The sequence below is a fragment of the Amblyomma maculatum genome, chromosome 2, assembly GCF_055883805.1.
Source record: "Amblyomma maculatum isolate TAMU_Amacu chromosome 2, ASM5588380v1, whole genome shotgun sequence".
NCBI classification, from domain to species: Eukaryota; Metazoa; Arthropoda; class Arachnida; order Ixodida; family Ixodidae; genus Amblyomma; species Amblyomma maculatum.
The window spans coordinates 157,944,299-157,965,319 of NC_139345.1; the positions used below are offsets into that span (position 1 = coordinate 157,944,299).

Here is a 21,021-nt window from a genome sequence, read left to right on the forward strand (position 1 = left end):
TTTTTTTTTTTTTTTAACTAGAATCAAAACTGCCGCTTTTTTTTTTTTTGTTGTTCATTTTTTCAAATTTGGGGCAATTTTGACGCGTTGCGGAGAACATACCTAGCCATCTAGAGCTACAAATTTTGTGTGACATTAAAACTTTTAGTGCAAACAACTTAAGGAATTACACCGATGCACAAATATTGGGTTTAAGTAGATGTTTTTCTTTCTCCTCCTCATGCCAGTATGTAAGGCTGAAAATTAACATTTTTCAATGCGTCGCTCCTGAAGACAACTTTTAAATGAACTGAAATGGCAAAGCGTGTTTCTAATATTCATTAAAAAGTAAAAGTTGCATAATTGTATCGAGTAAGAAATAATAGCTGACAAGATTTTAGTGCGGAAGCGGCAGGTTTCCGAGCTTGCAACTTTTTGAAATGGCGTCAACGGCTTTTTCCACCTGCACTGATACACGATATTTTTTTTTCCCCGAGAAACCTGCCGTATATCTTGCAAAACTAAGGCTCGTTGTGTCGAGACATTTGCCCATCAATGTCGAAAAATTTCATTGACAAAAAAGAAAAATGGTCATGGCACTTTGATTAGCGTTCTTATCTGAACACACCTTTACTTTTTTAAGATTCGCTGGGGGCAATACATAAATTTAATAATCCCCCACCTCTGTTTTCAAACGCAAAACGAAGCGTCGGTTTCCAGTGCATGGTCTCTGGGGTATACCAGTTTGATAGTGGTGCGATAGGAATGGATTTAACCTTAGGCGTACAAAATCGAGTGGACTGCGTTGCATTCTGACAGAGGCATATACATAAGAACGCAAAAGTTTGCTCTTTTATGACTGAGCACAAGCTGGCAGAACCACTTAAAAAGTATTTTAGGTATTCCCGTTAGTGCCTCACATTCTGCATCTGCCAAACACGTAATCGAACTCACATTTAAGACCTCACTTCATGAGAGATCCGGTATGCAGAGCCACTGTGCGATCGTTTTTAGAGGCAGAAAATAAAAACATATAGAGACCAGCTGCAGCATGCAAAGTTCCGTTCGCATCTCCCGGACGTAAAGCTGGTTGAAATATGCATCACTCTGTGGTAGCTCGTGAGAAAACTGTCGTCGCGAAAGGTAGACACGGAAGGCCATTAAAGATGGCCACTTACTAAATGCTTCATTGTGGTCCTAATTGGCATTATTGCTGCCTGTCTGCGAAAGGGGGCTTCCAGCCTTGTGTCGTGTGAACAAGAAATCTGTTCCTTCAAGAATTTGTTTACACAAGTATTTAACTGTAAAGTTTCTCTTGTCCCTTTGTTCTTTACAACGTGCACTAAAACTGGTTTGTATTTCCAAGTACTATGTCTGTCTTTTATTTATCACTTTGGCTGTATACAGGGCGATTTTCTTAACCATTTACAAGCCTGCGTTATAAAACCATATTACCAGATACGTCTCTACGGTCTGTGCAGGTGCGTTCCCGATCAAGGCGGATATTAATGCGCGTGGCGCGTGACAGCCTTACGATTGAATGATTAAATAACTAAAATTGACTAATCAACTTTCCAATTTCAAGTAGTAGTATTTATTGTTACGCCGTCAACATGAATGGAAGCGCCGTCTTAAATTTTCTTAACCATCAAACTACATTTTTCGAAGTCATTTGATTGTTGGCTTTCCGGCATTGCATAATCTCAAGTGGCGTCAAGTGTAGTTCTTGAGCAACGAACACAGACGTCTTTTGTTTGTTTGATAACGTTCAAGCGACAAACAATAAATTAACGACATTACCACGCAGAACAATTGTCTCTGTATAATTATGAAATGTGGGAACGTCAACTTAATGAGACACAAAATGCACATTGTTGTTAATGAGATGGGTTTATTCACAGATGAATGCTGGATAAGCTATAAAGGTGTAGGAGGCAGCCAGGTGAAACGACCTTCGCGCTTTTTCGGAGTCCCCTTCCTTCGAGCCAGTCGCCTCCTGTTCTACCAAATCACTCGATGCGTTCCTCGTGACAATATTTCTGACACACGATATTTGTAACCGCGTTGCCGACAAATGGCACTCGCCGTTGATATTGGCGGCCTTCTATTTCACACTACAATATTGCCCCTTAGAAAAAAGAAATCTCAGGTCTTAATATTCATTATTTAATCGCTCAACCACCAAGACGCGGCGTAAATGCGTGAGATCCGCCTTCCTGTACATAACCCAACCGCGCAGGCCCAATAAGGTATATTTTATAGAATTTGAAATGAAAATTTGTAAATCGTTAAAATATTCACTCTGCAACACGGGAGCTGTATTATTAAATATCGTTAAAAATGTAGCGCTCGTGAGAACTGTCACTGTTCTTCTTGCATTCCTTGTGCACCTGCGTATTTGTCGAGTAATTGTGGCCCGTATCTAGAATATTTTTTTTAGCCCTCCAAACACTTCGATGGTCAGTTATTAGGACTTTCTCGGGTATACCATAGTCGCACAGTGGTGCAAGTCAGAGCTGATCATCATCATCATCATCATCATGAATCGAACTGGGTAGAATGGAGGACAAAGGCTTCTCCCGTCCTACGTCAGCTACAGACGCCTTTCCCCCGCAAACTCATCAGTCCAGCTGACTCTGTGCTTCCCGCATGCTTCTTTTGGCTGTCTTTGGAATGCAGTCTGTCATCCTTATGGGTCACCCGTTATCTTGCCTTCGCATTACGTGCTTTGCCTTCATTGCCCTCACTCAGCTTTTCTTGATTTCTGCTGGGATAGTGATAATGGTATAGTGGGTTCACAAAACTATGCCTCTCCACAGAGAAAGTAGCAAAATTCTAGATCACAACTGTCAGGTAGGCAGACGAGATCTCTCCATGGACTCTTTTTGGCATGACATTGGTCTTATATCTGTGAAGTCGACTTGCAAAGCATGTCCGAGGATACAGACGGGCTAAGCAGAAAGGTGGATATAAAAATGACTGCCGAAAACTAGGTGTTCAAGAGTCTCGTAAGGGGGCAGTAGTGTGGAAACGAAAAGGGAATTTCCTTGCTTAGGGTAGACATCTATACTTAAAGCGTATAGTACCCGGATATCCGCACCGCGAGAGTAAAATCAGAAGGTGAAGTTCTCACGGGACCATGACCGTTCTACAGAGTACTGCGGTTTGCGCCAGTAACAGTAGAGCATAAAAAAAAGTCTAAGAATGAACTATGTGCTTCACTGCACTACTCTAAGGAAGTCATCTTTGTCCAATGAGACACCCTGCTGTCTTGCTATACTTTAATATCACGCCTTTATTTTGCTCCGCTGTCTTTTAAGACATGTCTTAGCCTCTGAGCATCCGCTTGTCGGTCGACGATCTCGAAATGGAACTCTTGCGCATTCGTCTTGACATTTGCTGATAAGTTGCACCCCATGAACTGAGGTCAGCGGCAGAGCGCATTCATTTGCAGTCGACATGGCAGGGATAGCTATGATGGTTGCCGTAGCTCGTTACATTCCTGCTCAGTTCTTGTTCAGTCGCACACTGTTCTTCACTGTCCGCCGTCCTCCGCCTGAGTTCGAGAAATTCCTCGCTCGATACAGTATCCCTCAGAGTAGCGCTGACGTAACTCCGGAGGTGCTCGGCTGAAGGGCCACGTGCCTGCAGGAGAGTCGCGAGCGAGGCGCGTGCCTTTCGCGGTGACTCAATTGGAGGCCGGGTTGTGCGCGGCGGTCGGGTGCCCGTGGAGCTCAATGGGAGCGGCTTCCGTTTTGGGAGGTCCTTGAAGCGTGGCCCCGCCAGAGGCGCCGCGCTGCATGCTCCTTTTGCTTGTGTACTTCCACGGATGCTGCTCCGGCCAAGTTGGGTGCAGTGCAGCTTCACGGACGAGGCGACCGTGACCTGCCCTGGCTATTAGGGAGAATGAATTCGAACATTTTTAACATGTACGGACGCGTCACCTGTGCGTGCTTTGTCTTTGTGAGGTTTGATAGCGCAGCTGTGGATGATAATTTGGTTCTAGTGACCGTAGACGAGCTTGACCGCAGAGCGCTGTGACTGAGGTCAGCAGCAACCTGGCACTGGCGAATGTTTCGTTTGCTAATTTTTGAACAGAAGGAGGGCCAGGGTAGGCCTACCTGAGGCGGACTCAAGGGACAATTTTTTCCGAGTGTTTCGACCCGCTGAATCGAAGCTGGAAGAATGCTTGTACTTTTTGTATTATAATGAGTACTCACTGCGGTGGGGATTGGCCATCACCTTGGCATACAAAAAGAACACTCAAACTTCTACACCACGGCGAGCACAGGGCACAACTCGGCACCGCTGCCCAGCTATGGTCACTCGTACACTGGTAGGCGTATTTGGCGGTAAAATGTCTTTTAAGTCTTTGTTACGCGAGCGCGCCGTTATTGCCAAAGTTTTCGCCGTCAAATGTTTCGACAACACGCCTCCATGGACGTAGCAGCTCTTTATAATAATGTCTAGAGAAATGAAGGTCGAAGAGGTCTTTAGAGGAGCGGACGCATAAAATGAAAATTTCGCTATGCTGAACCAAGAACTTCCGCGCAAAATGCATCTCTATTTGCGAAAAGGGAATATTTTGAAAACGAATACAGTTGCTTTTCAGAAATTCGTTTCTCAGACGAAACTATGTCTTCCAGGAATCTCGTTCGCGATCCAGAACAAGGCAATGCGAAAAACCGCCAGCGCGTACTCTGTACAAGGTTCTCCTTACCGGCACTAGTATGTCCATCCTTCTTCCAGGAAGGGAACAGATATTTGCGCCTGTTCCTCTGTACCTGCTCGCGTGTGCCACATGTCGGGTCACTGCGCTTCTTCTCTATATCTGGGACTGCATCGAACTGCCTAAACGCCTGGAGGCCGGGTTCATCCATCTTACAGCCATAAACAGAAAAGAAAGACGCGGCCGCCCGGGCATCAGCTATTTTTGGGAGGGCCGAGAGACGGCCAGCGACTGGGCTCCAGACCCGAGCCTACGGGCCGAACTGATTCCCTCACCCTCTCCCCCCCCCCCCCCCCCCCCCCCCTCCCCCCGTAGCTGTTTCTCCCGCTCACTCTTCCGCCGCGGCGTTAACCCGTTCCTCACGAGGTGCGCAATCCGTCCCAAGCGGCGCAGGAACAAGTGGCTCGCGTCGAGTCAGACCTCCCGAGAGGAGACGCCTTGCGTCCCTCACTTCCGGGAGCGGCCTTCATGGCCGGCTGCGCGTGCTCTCTGCTCCGCTCGGTGACAGGGGAATTTATATCGCACTCTGGCCTCAGGTTGTTGCTTCGCTGTTTTGTACATACTGGCTGCCTTCTTGGAAATGGAAGGCGCCAACCTCCAAGTCGTCTCGAAGATCCCGTCGCACTCTGAGCGTAATTCTGTGCTTTGCGTCCAGCCCGCGCTTTCCTCTGCTCGCCGTTTGTTTTCGAACTCTCTGACAGGCTATGTACACAGCTGCCCAAAAAAGCGAACTTTTTTTTTTCTTTTAGAGCGGGCATGTCGTAAAAAAGGGGGCTTCTCGTGCCATGTAGCCAAAGCAGGAGATAGCTTTTTCAAAACAGCAGAGAGGTTGGGGTAACCGATCTTCCACCATATTTGTGCTGGAATAATTTGCCTCAAGTAGGGCCATTATTTTTGTTCTCGCAGTCTCAACTGGAATTTCTACATTCGAAGTATATGCTTTGCACATCTCTGCAATTAAATTTCCCACTAACACTTTACGCTGGGAGACTAATAAGTTGCCTTTCTTGAAGCCTCAACATACTGTTTTGGCGAGAAGATATTTCCTTTGAAGAAGATTAATTTCCACTCCACCTTTGTGACGGATAGTTATGATCTCGCTTCGTTGTTACTCGTAGGACGCTCTCTCATTTTAAGTGTTGGTTTAGCTAGCGCATATGTGGCTTCCCTTTTGGCTACAGACACAACTATTTTGCCAGTGAAAAGGCAATGGAGAAAAAGGTTTAAAAAGGCAGGATTAGAGAGAGAAAAAATCAAAGGTGGCCACAGGGGCAGCAGAAAAAAAAAAAAAAGCCGAAGCTTAGAACAAATGAAGCATTTCGAAAAATAAGAACACCACGCTTTGAGGATAGTGCTTAAAAGTTTTGCGAGGTTTTTGCATGTCCACTATAATGCCGCTGAAAAACTGCAGAAACAAAGCAAAGATGTGGGGTGTTGATAAGAATTGCTTCTCTGTTAAAGTGCACAACTCTTAGACGACAATTGAGACTCGTGGACGAGAATGCACGACAATCACTGGAATGGATACCAGGAACTATAAAAGGGAAAGCAGTGTAATGTGAAGCGATTACGAGACCTGATGTTCCTTGGTAGGTACTGTTCGAACATTTGTTCTAGCGAGACAGCCGAACCTATCCGGGTTCCGAGTCAGTGAGTTAAAACTAGAGCTTTAGTTTTATACGTGACGCAAGGTATCTCAGCATGGCAGTTAGTTACGAAGAAGCCCTATTTAAACATAGGACTTAATCATACTATTCTCACATGGTGGTGAAAAGGCGCCGACAGCAGCAACTGGATAGACTGCATTGTGTTGCTCTAAATTAACTCTTTATTGGGTTGACTTGCGCCCGCAAGAGAATAAATACTGCGCCGTCGAAAGCAGCAATCCGGATAGTCGGTCGTGGACATATGGTGCCTACTTCATTAATTAATTAATTAATTATTTCATCATTATCATCATCATCATCAGCCTGACTATACCCACTGCAGGGCGAAGGTCTCTCCCATATTTCTCCAATTAACCCGGTTCTGCGCAAGCTGCATCCACTTGACTCCAGCGAACTTCTTAACCTCATCCGCGCACCTAACTTTCTTCCGCCCCCTGCTGCGCTTTCATTCCCTCAAAATTCAGTTTGTTACCCTAAGAGACCAGCGGTTATCCTCTCTTCGCACTACATGTCCTGCCCATGCCCATTTCCTCATGATTTCCACTTGAATGTCATTAAATCGAGTTATTTCTCTGACCCACTCTACAGGCTTCCTATCTCTTAACCTTACACATATACCATTTTTCGTTCCATAGCCCTCTGCGTTGTCCTCAACTTAAGTAGAACCCTTTCCGTTAGCCTCCACGTTTCTGCACCATAGGTGAGTACAGGTAAGCACTCCATTTGGCAGAGCTCAATTTAAAGTCCGCGCAGAAACGTCTACATAAAACAGCTAAACGACGCTGGAAGAATCTGGCACAATACGGAAACTGTAGTGTTTGCCTCTAACCATTGGAGAGTAATCTCTGCGCATCTCGCGCTACAAAGAAAGCGATAAAGCCATGTTTTGTGACACCGAGCGTGGACAAGCAGATAGCACAATATCGTTCCGGTCGCTATAATCCCAGGGATAAGGCCGCACGTCGACGGCTTTTGAAAACAACAAATAAAGGTTTGCAAGCTTCGCGGCATTACATATGGTCTTAGAGACCTTGTTTCATACTTGGACGCTGTAGAATGGAATCGGGGTGCTGCCGGAACGTGACGCGAGCCATCCTAACGTGGGAATAAGTCGTATTCGTGTAACCGAATGATGTAGATAAGCCTTAATTGCCTGTAATGCTGAAAAGTGTAGCCGGAGATATTTCCCAAGACGCTACATGGAAACCTTCCTCTCTGTACAGGGCAGCAAGCGCGCAACTTAGTCGAATTCATAGCAATTTTGTCGCTGCCTGTATGGTCCCAGTCGGTTGCCTAACCCGGGTAGCTTACTGGTACTTTTCCACAAGGTCTGTGAAGATGTCACGTGGTATTATATATGTCACGTGTCCTATGTAACCGGCAGTGGCGACATCGCACTCAATTGCTGCCGATCACCCAGAAAGATTCGGACCCGTGGACTCATCCTTTTATCACTTGATTAAACGTGTAACGATGTCTGACATTCTTTCTTTGAGCATGGCTGGGCCAGTGGTGTACAGGATGGATCATGGTAAACTGCCGAAGTTAGCGTTCTTTCTGCTTCGATAACAGAATAAAAGCTCCAACTTTTATTGGCCGCGTTGAGTGCGTTTGTCAATGGTCACTGTCGCATCAGACCCTTCTGAGCATGCAAATATGGCTAACCCAGACGCTTGGGCAAATTGGTAATCCATTGAGGGTCCTCGTCTTTTTTGCACTGTCTACCCTCAATATAAATATGCTTATTATCATGCTGTAAATACTCTCGTGTATGTGTAATACAATTTCGCCTGACGTCTTGCGCTTATCCAATATCTTCTTTATACATATTTTTGTTTTTATGCGTCATTTGCCATAATGCATTCTCTGGTACCTCGACATAAACAAATAGAAGGCCCTGAGACGTTTGCGAAAATCGCAGCCTGTCCGTCGGAGTAGATTAGTCGCGGGGAAAAAAAAAAAAAAAAAAAAGTCATATATACCGCTATCGCGGTCATTTGTCACCGTCTTCCTTGTCATGCAAATTGCGGTTTATGGAAATGGCCGATTCTGTTCAGCCCGTGTCGATGTGCACCAGTTGTTCGTCGAACTTATCTCCTTTTCTCTCCCTCTCTCCCTTCCTCACTGGTGCAGCGTCGGGCGGCAAGGCCCCAGGAGAGTGGGTGGGTGGCGGCGGAGCTGTGCCCGGACACACGGTGCGCCGGCCCGTGCCCAGGAGACAGCACTCGTTGCCCGAAACGCAGGAACAGCAGCTACAGCGATCTATCATGGAGCTGCAGGTGGGTACGCCACGAACGATTCGACGCATGAAACAGCGCGGCTGTGCTCGTGACGTCGCCATATTTCGTGTGTCCTCTTCGTATGCGTATATAGGCGATTTGCGCCGTCTTTGCGCCGTTTAGCATTACGTTGCAATTCGTGCGTTTGTGCTCTTGTGACTATAAAGCTTGAAATATTTTGCTGGAGCGATACTAGGTATCATCGATGTCGATGAGGAGGGATGGAGGACTGTCTCATGCGGGACGTTTGATAGCCCGATGTAATTGAAGTTTTCGCTTATATAACATATTGCAGCATACGAAGTGAGGGTGGTTTCGGTTTCGGCGACATTTGCCGGGGCCATGGCGTAGCTGCACGATGCATGAGCCTTCAGGTGCTAGAATGCGTCTGAAAGTGGCCGGGTCCACAGCCTATATCTTAATAATGGCTGTTAAGTTTTTGTGTGCGGGAGCAGGTCGGGGATGCGTATGTTGAGGGAGCCCATATATTTTTGCGCATCTGGACTCCGCCGTTGGCGTCAAGGCGGAGTTGACCAGTGTCTCTTTAATCCTAACGTTGACATGAGTGCTATCGGAGGCGGTAGTCGCCAACCCAACAACTGTTAGTATAGAACGCAGCGGCACCTCGCCCACTTTCAGCGCAATGTCGGCAGAAAATCACCGAATGTCGACAAAATCTAAAGCAGTGCGCGTCCTAAATAATAAGTCTAATTGCGGCGACATGACGTAGCTCTAATTGCAGTTGCAACTCCTCTCCTTGTGCAGATTTAGCATGAAAGGGCGAGTCGCTGGCAGCTGCAAACATTTTTCCTCGATAGTAGGCGTCGACGCTGTGCCTCTTGTTGTCTTGATGCTTTTGCTCTTAAGCGGACGCATTTGGTGATTTACATTTCAAAAGTCTCGAGCCAATCTATTCAATCGAGTGACACCAAGACAAAAAAAAAAAAAAAGAAAGCTCCGTGTCCATTATTAGGAAGCCATGTTAAGCTTTAAAGCCACGGTATAGCGTAGCATAGCAGAGCATATTTAATACCGCACAAGATTCTAAATGCTACACAGTAGCACCTGTACTGCATTGTTTGTTCTTTTTTAGCTTGTGCAAAAACTGGAATTTCAATGAGCGCAACCTCTCCATTTTTAGCAGTTCGTCCTCTGTATTTCTTTAAGCCGGAAACTTTCAGGTGCATGGAGACGCTACAAAGTACACATAAAGCTTAAGCACGAAAGGAAAGAGAGAATAAAAGCAAAACGATTGAGTGCATTGTGTTCAGTCAATGCCACCGTGTACTGCTATGTGGCGGAGCCTACCTCCGCCGCTGATGCTGCCTGTGGAGGCGACGAACTTGACCCCCAGAGCGGAAGTAGCCATCTGGAGCGGAAGTAGCCATAGCAGCCATCTGCCGCGTGCACCCCAATCAGAAAAATGCACTGGCCTCATTCATAGGTTCGCGGCTTAAAGCCCGATCCAGGCCCAATGCTTCGTCTAAGTCCGAGCCCGGGCTACTTTATTACTCTGTGCTGAGTCCGTGCCTGGACTCGAAATCGAGGCATTAGGATCGGGCGTATTTTAGCAGCATGCTCAAGAAGTAAATTGTTCATTGTGTGCTAGCTCTCACGCTGTATTAAAGTAGGCAGGAAAGGGGCGCATATCGTAGTAACGTACTTGAAGAAATGGTTCTCGCAAGCGACGAAAGAAAAGATACAGCGAGTTCACAGAGTCCTACTTTTTCCAAAGCGATCTCGTCTGTGTGCAGACACGAAGTTCTGAATGCCAAATAATAAACAGGGTTGCATACACGCATAATGAATAACTCGGCGTTGTTTGTATGATTTTAATTAGTCATTCGTATTTTTTTTCTTTTTTTTTAAAATCCGCAATGTCTAAATAACAAAACTTTCTAGTCACACTGACATTTCTTTTTTTTAATGAACAATACTGGGGGTTCAATTTATGGCTTCATTGGCCACGTTTTAGAAACTACGATAAGTAAACACGCTTATTTTGTTTTATAAAATGTGTTAATCAAAAGTCACACGTGGCCTAAATCGATAGGCTCTTTCCGGTGACATTTTTTATAGCGGAAGCAAGCGTTTTTGGTAGGTGAAGACACACATTAAAAGGTGAGACACACACACACTAGAAAATCAAATGAAGGCCCTCCAGCGATCCTTATGAGGCGTCTAATATCCAGTCATGAGTTTAGCTCGGAGGTCGTATACCGCTAGATCCCATGTCGAGTGCTGGGTATAGGTGAAATTCTGGACCTTAGTGATGCGCAATTCTACCTCAATAGGTGGGCACACCTGTGTACGAATGAGCATATTGTCAGGCGTTACAGATACCGCTCCATTCCATTACAACCTGATGCGATCAGGCGTCCGCGTTCGAAGTTATTTCCACATGCATTGTTGACTGGCGCTGAAAATTGAAACTTGGTTCACAAATTACATAATAGCTAAGACATTTTTTTTACTCTACGCCAATGAAAGACAAACAAAAATAAAGGGAAAAATAAAAAAAAATTAAAACGCAAGCTTGAAACAAAATAAAAACGAAAAGGAAATAAGAAAATAAAGAAAGAAACTACACAAGAAAAACAAAACAATTACAAAAAGTTCAAAACACTGACAAAAAAGTCACTGTAAGTAAAGTAACTAAATTAATTTCAAGGCCGGGCCTGACGCAAAGGCGCGTTGAAAGAGCGCATTTGGCAGTCCTTAACGGGCCGGTCTCAGGCTTTCACCATCGGCTACAGCTGCTTGGGTTCTCTCAAGTTAAAGAGTGACAGGAGGTGGTGCAGCTACGAGCGTCGCGATGGCAGGGAAAACGAGAGACGCACCACAAAGCACGGCCAGATACTCGCTCCCATTGTCCTGGCATACGTCGAGTAAGCGAAATAGAAAAGTCGCCGAAAAATGGCTTCGAGAGCGCAATGAGACGTCTGCACAAAATAGAGCGACCCATATGATATCATTAGACGTCTTCACTCCATCCGCCAGGAACACGCGCCGGAGCGAGAGGTCGGCAAGGAGGAAAGAGGGGGGGGGGGGGGGGGGGTTGCGGCTGCCGAGCGCTCTTCACTTCTCTTGATGTCACCGAAACGATTGCGCTTTCCTCTAATAGTGTCGCCGCACTACTGGCCCGGTCTGCGTGGCCGTTGGTGCTGGTCGTCGACCCCTTTCCGAGCGGCATCGACCTGATGGAAACACGTCGCTGCCACGATTGATTGGCCGCCGAGGGGACAGAGTGAGGCGTCGAGTGGTGTCCCCCGGGCTGTGCCGCTTCCCGAGATCAAGTTACCGCTGAAAAACAAAAAAAGAAGCAAAACTAAAATGGGCCTTTATATTGGGAGATATGGAAGCTAAAGAAAGGGTGACCACTTTTCTATAGCGGTGTTTTCTTAGCTCCTTTCTCCAGAGTAGCAGAGAGTATACGTGTTTCAGTATCCTCTGTTGGGTGAGTGATTTCTATCTTATCTGTGCTGCGCAGGTATGCAATCTATGGACCAACACCGATCTGTGACGTAAGAGCGATGCGGGGGCGCTTCTGCCGCCAGGCTGGGCCGGTTGAGGGTGAAGCCTAGGCTTAGCGCCCATAGAAATACATGGACCCGGAAATTTTCAAAGCAATCTTCTAATTTCACGGCACACCTATGATTTCGTTATTCGGTACAGAGCAACCATGAACATTCTAGAAGAGATCACGAAAGTATGAAATCTAATTAACGAGGCGAAGCATTTTTAAAATGCCGCGAAACGTATAATGCGGGTGCAAGTTGGGAGGGCTATACCCATAGAAACACATTAAAACACAACTTACCGCAACATTTTACTCGGTTCAGCAGCATTGAACCCTTCTCATTTTTTGGTGAACGTCTTGTATCACGTCCCGACATCATGTTGCATGGCATAGTACATTCCCTTGCAAGTACTGCAAGTCTGACAAGTTGCGGGACGGTTCACAGCACTATAAACTGACCGCGCACAGTTACAGACGGCAATGTACCACCGGCGCTGTCGCTAGCAGACGCTCCGGAGCTGAAGGCGACCGCGGTGGGTATCACAAGAATGCTGAATTGGGCGAGTTGATGCATTTGCACCAATTCGCCCAATTTGCCAGCTGCGTATCGCCAGCTGCGCTGTCGTCTGTTGCAATGCGCGACTCTCGTTCGGTCCGTATTGTCGTACGGCGTTGACAACTGCCTTTTAAATGTAATTCTGTCTAGGATGTATCACTTGAGGGAGAGTATAATCAAGCTAATTTACTCAATGCGGCAGCATATCAGACTGTAAACAAAACTACGTGATTCGCTACATGAGCATTTTGGGAGTGTCTGGACTCACAACATAGATTATTCGGGGAGTTTTAAAAGTAGACCGCCTCGGAAATGACGCAGCATATTTCTTCAAAGCGCTGGCCAATGTTTAACGACCGGCCACCACTTCTGGTACTCCGCGAAACGAGCAAAATGTTGCGGTAAGTTGCGTTTACTTGTGTTTCTATGGGTCGCCCTTCCAACTCGCACACCCATACGTTTCGCGATGTTTTAAAATACTTCGCCTCGTTAATGAGATTTCATACTTTCGTGATCTGTTCTAGGATATACACGGTTACTCTGCATCAAATAAGGACATCATAGGTGCCACGTGAAATTAAAAGACTGCTTAGAAATATTTCGGTCCGATGTATTCCACGGGCGCTAACCCTATTTTTCACCCCCAGTCGGCTGAGACTCCGCGAGCGCCCCATTTGTTTGTAAACACGGTGTTGGTCTATAGGCTTCGTACTCAGGATTTCTGCGGGTTTCATATATTGCAGATGGTGACCCACGCGATAAAGGAGCTGCAATAAATTCGAGAAAATAATAGATATATGATTACGTAAAATGTTCTGCGCGCCTTGCTATTACCAGGCTCGATGAAATTGAAGAGCAAAAAAATACAAAATTTGCTATCCTCAACAACCATTAGCGCTAATTATAAATTGCCGTTTTCTGCTAACGAAGAAAGAGGCCTGGAAAGAATTCCAGTTTAAGAATAAGAGAACGAAAACCAGCCAAGGGACGAGGACGTAGGAAGACGATGTACAAACGGAAGCTGGAACTAACAACTGTGCTTTATTGAAAAAATAACATTTCCCAAGAAACCCAGCAAGGCATGCGCAGCTCGACGTCCAACACACAGCTTAAAAGTGACAAAAAAACAGCAACGCTTCGTAGATAGCCAAGGTACTAGGGTCTTTGAGATAAATAACTTATTTCTTTCTGCATCAACGATATGGATGCTGTGCTAATACAATTATCTCCTTGCATACTTATGTGATAAGCTTCAAGAACTTCGCGCTCTACCTTACCCTTGCCCCTACCAAGAAATGTGACATTTGAAAACAGCGGATGACAACCGCAATCCCTACAATGGCGAGCCAAATTTTTAGCTCCACTAATGTGTGACAAAGAGTTGTGATGCTCTCGCAGCCTATCATTAATACACCGGCCAGTTTGGCCGATGTAAACTTATTCACATGTTAGAAGGATCTTATAAATAACACGTGTGGCACAAGGAATATAACAATCATCATGTCGCGTCGAGCCCGCAGAGGCCTTAGATCTGCCATGAGCAACACGAGAACAAAGACTTGATAGCTTGCAAGGAGCAGAGAAGACAACCTTAACGCCTTGCCTCGCAGCAACTTTTTTGATATTATGTGAAATTCCATGCACGTACGGCATCACCTCAAGTTTCCTCCATTCAGCTTCAGTAAGCTTGGACACTTTTTCATGGCCCCTCTTAACTCTTTGTAGCAGCGATTCTGCCACAGCATTCAGAAGTGCATTTGGGAATCCTGCGGCCAGCAGCCGGCCAACCTGGTTGTCAAAGCTACTCTTTATTTGGTGGGGGCAACTTTTCTCTAGAGCACTGCGAAAGCAATTCATAACCATACCTCTCTTAACGATTTTAGAGTGAGCGGAGGTGTACGGTAACAACGCTTTCTTGCTTCTCGGTAAAAAACACCAGCAAACATGCCCATCGTCAAGAAAAGTTAGTTGAAGTTCTAAAAATCTTATCTTTTGGTCATTGGGTAGTTCATACGTAAAACAAAGGGCGTTAGTGCAAGCCTTAAAGGCCTTCAAGACGTCGTTCACAACCTCATGAAAAGAGTCATTCGGTGGGAGTTTTAAAATTATCAAAAAGTCATCAACATATCTAAAAATTTTGCACACGCTTTTGTCAAGAAGAGAGCCTAGTAGTAAGCTGTCAAACTTTGCTAAAAAGATGTGGCACAGTACAGAAGCTACACTAGCCCCAATACAAATTCCCTTTTTCTGGATAAACAGAGCGCCCTTAAAAACTACTACGGTGGATGAAAGGTAGACTGTCAGCAGTTCCAAAAACACGTCAACCGAGACATCACATGCATTTTGGAAGGCGATCACACCGTTCTGTTCAATTAGTTCACGCACTGCAACAAAAAGTTCGTCATGAGGGATGCTATAAAACAGGTCTTCGATATCAATACAGAAGCCGCAGTTGGCTCCAGGTAAGCCGTTGCCGAGCACCTGAACCACCTCAGCCGCGTTCACAACGTTGAAAGGATCCTGTACCGCGAGGGACTGGAGATGTCGCTGTAAGTACTGGCCCAGAGACTTCTGCCAAGTATCAGCTTCTGTTACAATGGCTCGGAAAGGGCAGTCTGTCTTGTGGGTTTTTGCCGAGAAAAAGATTTGCAGGTGTTTTCCTTTGCTAGTTCTCACTCTCTGAGCCAAATAATCCAACTTGTTGGCTTCCAATAGTTTTACAGCTACAGTTTTCAATTTTGACAGCTTGCTTGACAGCTTGAACAGAACGGTGCGATCGCCTTCCAAAATGCATGTGGTGTCTCGGTTGACGTGTTTTTGGAACTGCTGACAGTCTACCTTTCATCCACCGTAGTAGTTTTTAAGGGCGCTCTGTTTATCCAGAAAAAGGGAATTTGTATTGGGGCTAGTGTAGCTCCTGTACTGTGCCACATCTTTTTAGCAAAGTTTGACAGCTTACTACTAGGCTCTCTTCTTGACAAACGCGTGTGCAAAATTTTTAGATATGTTGATGATTTTTTGATAATTTTAAAACTTCCACCGAATGACTCTTTTCATGAGGTTCTGAACGACGTCTTGAAGGCCTTTAAGGCTTGCACTAACGCCCTTTGTTTTACGTACGAACTACCCAATGACCAAAAGATAAGATTTTTAGAACTTCAACTAACTTTTCTTGACGATGGGCATGTTTGCTGGTGTTTTTTACCGAGAAGCAAGAAAGCGTTGTTACCGTACTCCTCCGCTCACTCTAAAATCGTTAAGAGAGGTATGGTTATGAATTGCTTTCGCAGTGCTCTAGAGAAAAGTTGCCCCCACTAAATAAAGAGTAGCTTTGACAACCAGGTTGGCCGGCTGCTGGCCGCAGGATTCCCAAATGCACTTCTGAATGCTGTGGCAGAATCGCTGCTACAAAGAGTTAAGAGGGGCCATGAAAAAGTGTCCAAGCTTACTGAAGCTGAATGGAGGAAACTTGAGGTGATGCCGTACGTGCATGGAATTTCACATAATATCAAAAAAGTTGCTGCGAGGCAAGGCGTTAAGGTTGTCTTCTCTGCTCCTTGCAAGCTATCAAGTCTTTGTTCTCGTGTTGCTCATGGCAGATCTAAGGCCTCTGCGGGCTCGACGCGACATGATGATTGTTATATTCCTTGTGCCACACGTGTTATTTATAAGATCCTTCTAACATGTGAATAAGTTTACATCGGCCAAACTGGCCGGTGTATTAATGATAGGCTGCGAGAGCATCACAACTCTTTGTCACACATTAGTGGAGCTAAAAATTTGGCTCGCCATTGTAGGGATTGCGGTTGTCATGCGCTGTTTTCAAATGTCACATTTCTAGGTAGGGGCAAGGGTAAGGTAGAGCGCGAAGTTCTTGAAGCTTATCACATAAGTATGCAAGGAGATAATTGTATTAGCACAGCATCCATATCGTTGATGCAGAAAGAAATAAGTTATTTATCTCAAAGACCCTAGTACCTTGGCTATCTACGAAGCGTTGCTGTTTTTTTTGTCACTTTTAAGCTGTGTGTTGGACGTCGAGCTGCGCATGCTTTGCTAGGTTTCTTGGGAAATGTTATTTTTTCAATAAAGCACAGTTGTTAGTTCCAGCTTCCGTTTGTACATCGTCTTCCTTCGTCCTCGTCCCTTGGCTGGTTTTTGTTCTCTTAGACTACGTACCAACTGACCCAGATTTCAACCCTCCTTCAGCTTAAGAAGATTTTCACGAATAACTTGTTTTGTTTCACCTTAAGCTATGCCGCTAAAATTGAATGACACAGTCCCACCCTCAAAGAATTTATGCTCGACAACGAAACACCCTTAAATACGTGCTTCGCATGTGTTTACACGTATTCTTCAAAGGTTGTTTCAACGAATGAGCGCGCTTCAAACTGGGCCCACCAAGTACGGTTGCAGTTTCCTGGGAGGCTTTTCCTTTCGACGAGTCTTTTCTTTTGTTTACCTCGTCATATACCACAAATATCCGCTCCTCCACATTCTGCTTGGCCCGCACCAGGCGCAACATTCAGGTATACCATATAGGACATACAGCAGCGACAACACAGAAGCCACCAGCTTCCAGCGCAGGGGTGAGCGGATAGCATGTTTTTAAAAGGAAAATTGAAGTCTGCCTAAAGTGTGGCTCGAGCACGGATCGAATACCGAAAAAAAAAAAAGGAACAGAATACGGATCGATTAATCGCACGATTATTCGCTGGTTGTGCTAATATCCGTATAAAACAAATTTCCATGCGGGACAGCGAAGGGCTAGTGGTAGGTTTACAAGGCGGGCACAGCTAAGTATTGCTATTGAAAGACCCAGCACCTGTCTTGATGCACATTACGAATTATATTAACTCTTTGACCGCCATGCTGTGCGCATAGGAAAAGCTTGTATTTTACCGCTGATATCCATGGCAAGTAAGCTAACCCCGTATGGCGGCCCATATCGGACCAGACCTGGCTGAGCCAATGCGGTCTTGTAGGCCACGTGATTGAGCATGAACAATGAATGCCGCCGCAAGCGTAGATCGTCGTGGATCCTGGCGGCAAAGTGTCGTGCGACGGCCGAGTGCGCCTTGTTTTTATAACAGCTGCCGAAGCAAGGTATACGGTCTCTTCGTGCCATCTTTCTAAACCCATTCGAAAACTCGAAATCGTGCCCAAAATAATTTCGAAATTATCTTATTATATTCGTTCAGCCCATAAAATAGCAAAATGTTCTGTTCGTACTGTAATTTTTCGAATATTTGCACATCCCTGTAGAGTTTCGAGTGACCGGACTGTTGATGCACACGCTTGATACGCGTAGGCTTGAAGAACGCATATGCATGCCTGGCTGTAGACCACGAGGACACTGTAGCGCACACGAGGGAAAAAGGCCAGATAACCGACGTCCCAACGAGGACTGGCGGCGCTCGGTGGTTCTGGAAATGTGCTTTATTTTGCAGTCAATACTAGATGGGGAGATGAGAAACATAAGTTCGCGTATGTGCCTGGAAATACGTGTTACCCGAAAGGCAATTATCCGTAAAGGCATTGTTGAACGTATACAGCATGCAGGTTATTTAAACTTTGCCAACATAGGGTATTCTTGTGGGCTACTTCGTATACATTTCGGTCCGTATCATTAGTCGGCTCATTTCGACGTCTTTTCCGGTTTCTGTGCCTCCTGCCCTCGTGCTATTCGCACAGTCGTGCCTACTAAGAAATTCCAAATACTACTGACACCGAAAAAGCCACCGTTGGCATATCACTCGATCAGTCCATTTAACACTAAAACATTATTTAGGCGGAAGAACAGCTGCGCTGCATTCTTGACAACAACACCCTTATAATATTATGGATGCCTTACAGTGGCGGGCGTAGAACTATGCACTGACGGTTCTAGGTTAGCTTTCAGTGCAGGTATTTGCCCTCCGTCCTGTTGGCATGACCAAACCATTAATACCGAGGAATGGAGAACATATTTCAGAAAAAAAGACAAAGCGTAATACCGGTTCTACTTCTGGTTGGATACCTCAGTATCACTTAGAAAGAAGGAGTAAAGGTTTGTCTTAGTTTATAGGAATCAACGTCCGAAAGCGACTCGTGCTATGAAGGACGCCGTAGTGGAGGGCTTCAGAAGTTTCGGCCTCCTGTATAGGGTCCTGTAGCGTACACTGAAACCGAATAGCGAAACGAGCGCCTTGCTTTTCGCTTCCATCGAACGTTTTTGTCAATATCACCGTGGTCAATATCTCGATCGCTGATGACGCTGCTAGTAACGACGTTTGATTTGCACACGCACTGTAATGTTGTATCCTTATCGCGCGGCACGGAGCCGCCCTGTTCCTCCTGGTCCATTTGAGCGAATCGACAGCGGGACAAGATAGCTTCGACCGACCGGCGTTCACACCGGGCCCTCTGCCAAGTGGGTTGACGCCACCGCCTGCGTCTTTAGCCGGCGCCCGCGCCACGCAGTGCAACAAGCTTGCGTGTGCAACCGACACCCAAACTTGCGTCTGCCGTCACCGTCCATCACTGCTGCGGCTGTGTGCAGTTTTTCTTTTTATATACACCGCTGCCTTACGTCTTTGCGTCTCAACCGTCAAATCGTACTCTCCCAGTTGACGGCGTCTCGACAGCGCTTCGCTTTGCTCTACATTTGACGGGTTCTGTCTCTGCCACGTCCGCAGCTCGTGAAATGTTTTCCCGTCAGCGTTGTTTAAAGAAGCTGTATCTGCGTGACCGCAAAGGTTTATCGTACGGCATCTCGTTTGTTTGTTTGCGTCTTTACCATTTGGCGAAGTTTTATGTATTTAACACAGACGCACGCACACACAAACAAAAGTTGCCATGAGAAGAATTTTCTTCTAGCTCTTTCCATCATGATTACGTCAGAGCGGAGCAAGCCAGCCAAGATTACACACAGAGGATACCGCATGACGTCACTGGATGCTTTCAGCAGAGGTCCTTCTTGCAGAGCAGGAACTCAGGACTAAGTTGGTTGCACAACCTTTATGCCCATTTCCGATGAAAATAAAAGTTGTGCAACCAACCGTCCTGAGTTTCCTGTTCTGCAAGAAGGACCTCTGCTGACAGCATCCAGTGACGTCATGCGGTAGCCTCTGTGTGAGATCTTGGCTGGCATAAAAGGACGCCCTACAGGAGTGGCAAGGAAAAACGTTCGTATAGCTTTACGCGACCCTGCTTCTAATTATGTGTGCGCGTATTGTGGAGTCGCGCTTACCGTCGGCGCAAGCAGGAGAAAAATGAGGAGAGGAAATGGAATAACGCAGAGGCGACAACAGCAGTCTCTAAACTTAGAGCTTAAGCATCCGACGCAAGGAAAGCAAAAAGGAACGGCTGCTGCTGCGAGAGATCAAAATTGCTCAGGAACAAACAAGCGCCTCGCGCCTCCTCGTTCGCTGTTTTTGGTACCACCTGCGGGCGACAAAACGTTCACTGCATATTGCTGCACCCCGAACTCCAGGCTACCATTAACTCACGGCAGGTAGACATGCCTAGCGAACGCCTGACAGGAACAAGTTGTATACGAAGTTGAACGTGAGCTAGTGCTGCTTAAGATACGGTTAGAATTAAACATTTTGCAAACAACGCGGCTAGAAATGCCCGCACTCAAGCACTTCGACATTCGCCTATGACGCTGCATGGGGTCTTCCTCAGCAGCCTGTGGTCTCTACAATGGCTGCGGCTTTGCTCGATAGTGATTATTTTCGCGACTCATTTCCATAGGCTGTTTAGCATTTGTCAGCCCCTCCCTCGATTGCGAAGCCAGCAAATGACATTGCGCGGTGTGTAAACAGATGTGGCATCACTCATGACATTAGTTATGCCGAAATGGCTAATGAATAAAAAAAATACTTGTTCCAGAACAGCGACTCTCTGTACTATATGCAGTTCTGGTCTCAGGTTGCCCTGCATCTTGGAGGCTGTAAATTAGCACATCTTCTTGCCTCTGTGCCTCTTTCGCTGCCTACTTTTTCCTGTTGTTCTTTTTTTCTTAAATTTTTTTTCTCTAACCTGCTTTTGTCATCTTCCTCCTTTTTCTTTTCTTCTTAGAATCCGAGATTAGGAGGGACGAAGGTTGCTGCACGCTGCCGCATTATGCTTGAGCTTGCCGTTCGGACAGGTCTACTTCGAGTACCGGAGGGGGGGGGGGGGGGGGGGGGACTGTTTAAACAGCTGCAGAGTCGTCGTGACAGCCTGCCTTGTGTCTGGTGTACCTTAATGATCACCAGTACGGGCGTCCACGTGGGCGCTGCACGCTGCTGCTGGATCAGCTGAAT

General features: G+C 46.1%; 1 protein-coding gene and 1 long non-coding RNA gene across 7 annotated transcripts in view; one reads left to right on the forward strand and one right to left on the reverse strand.

Annotated features, from left to right (window-relative positions):
* Positions 1–21,021, forward strand: part of LOC146200263 (coiled-coil domain-containing protein AGAP005037) — a 344,563-nt gene that overhangs the window by 130,304 nt on the left and 193,238 nt on the right. For all 6 annotated transcript variants that reach the window (XM_084595461.1, XM_084595456.1, XM_084595457.1 and 3 more), the window contains one exon: positions 8,509–8,654. In XM_084595461.1, the coding sequence (XP_084451587.1) occupies positions 8,509–8,654 (146 nt within the window). The remainder of the gene's footprint in view (positions 1–8,508; positions 8,655–21,021) is intronic.
* Positions 10,482–21,021, reverse strand: part of LOC146200264 (uncharacterized) — a 186,890-nt gene continuing 176,350 nt past the window's right edge. Inside the window, exon 4 of the long non-coding RNA XR_014705218.1 lies at positions 10,482–11,957. This is a non-coding gene — a long non-coding RNA (uncharacterized LOC146200264). The remainder of the gene's footprint in view (positions 11,958–21,021) is intronic.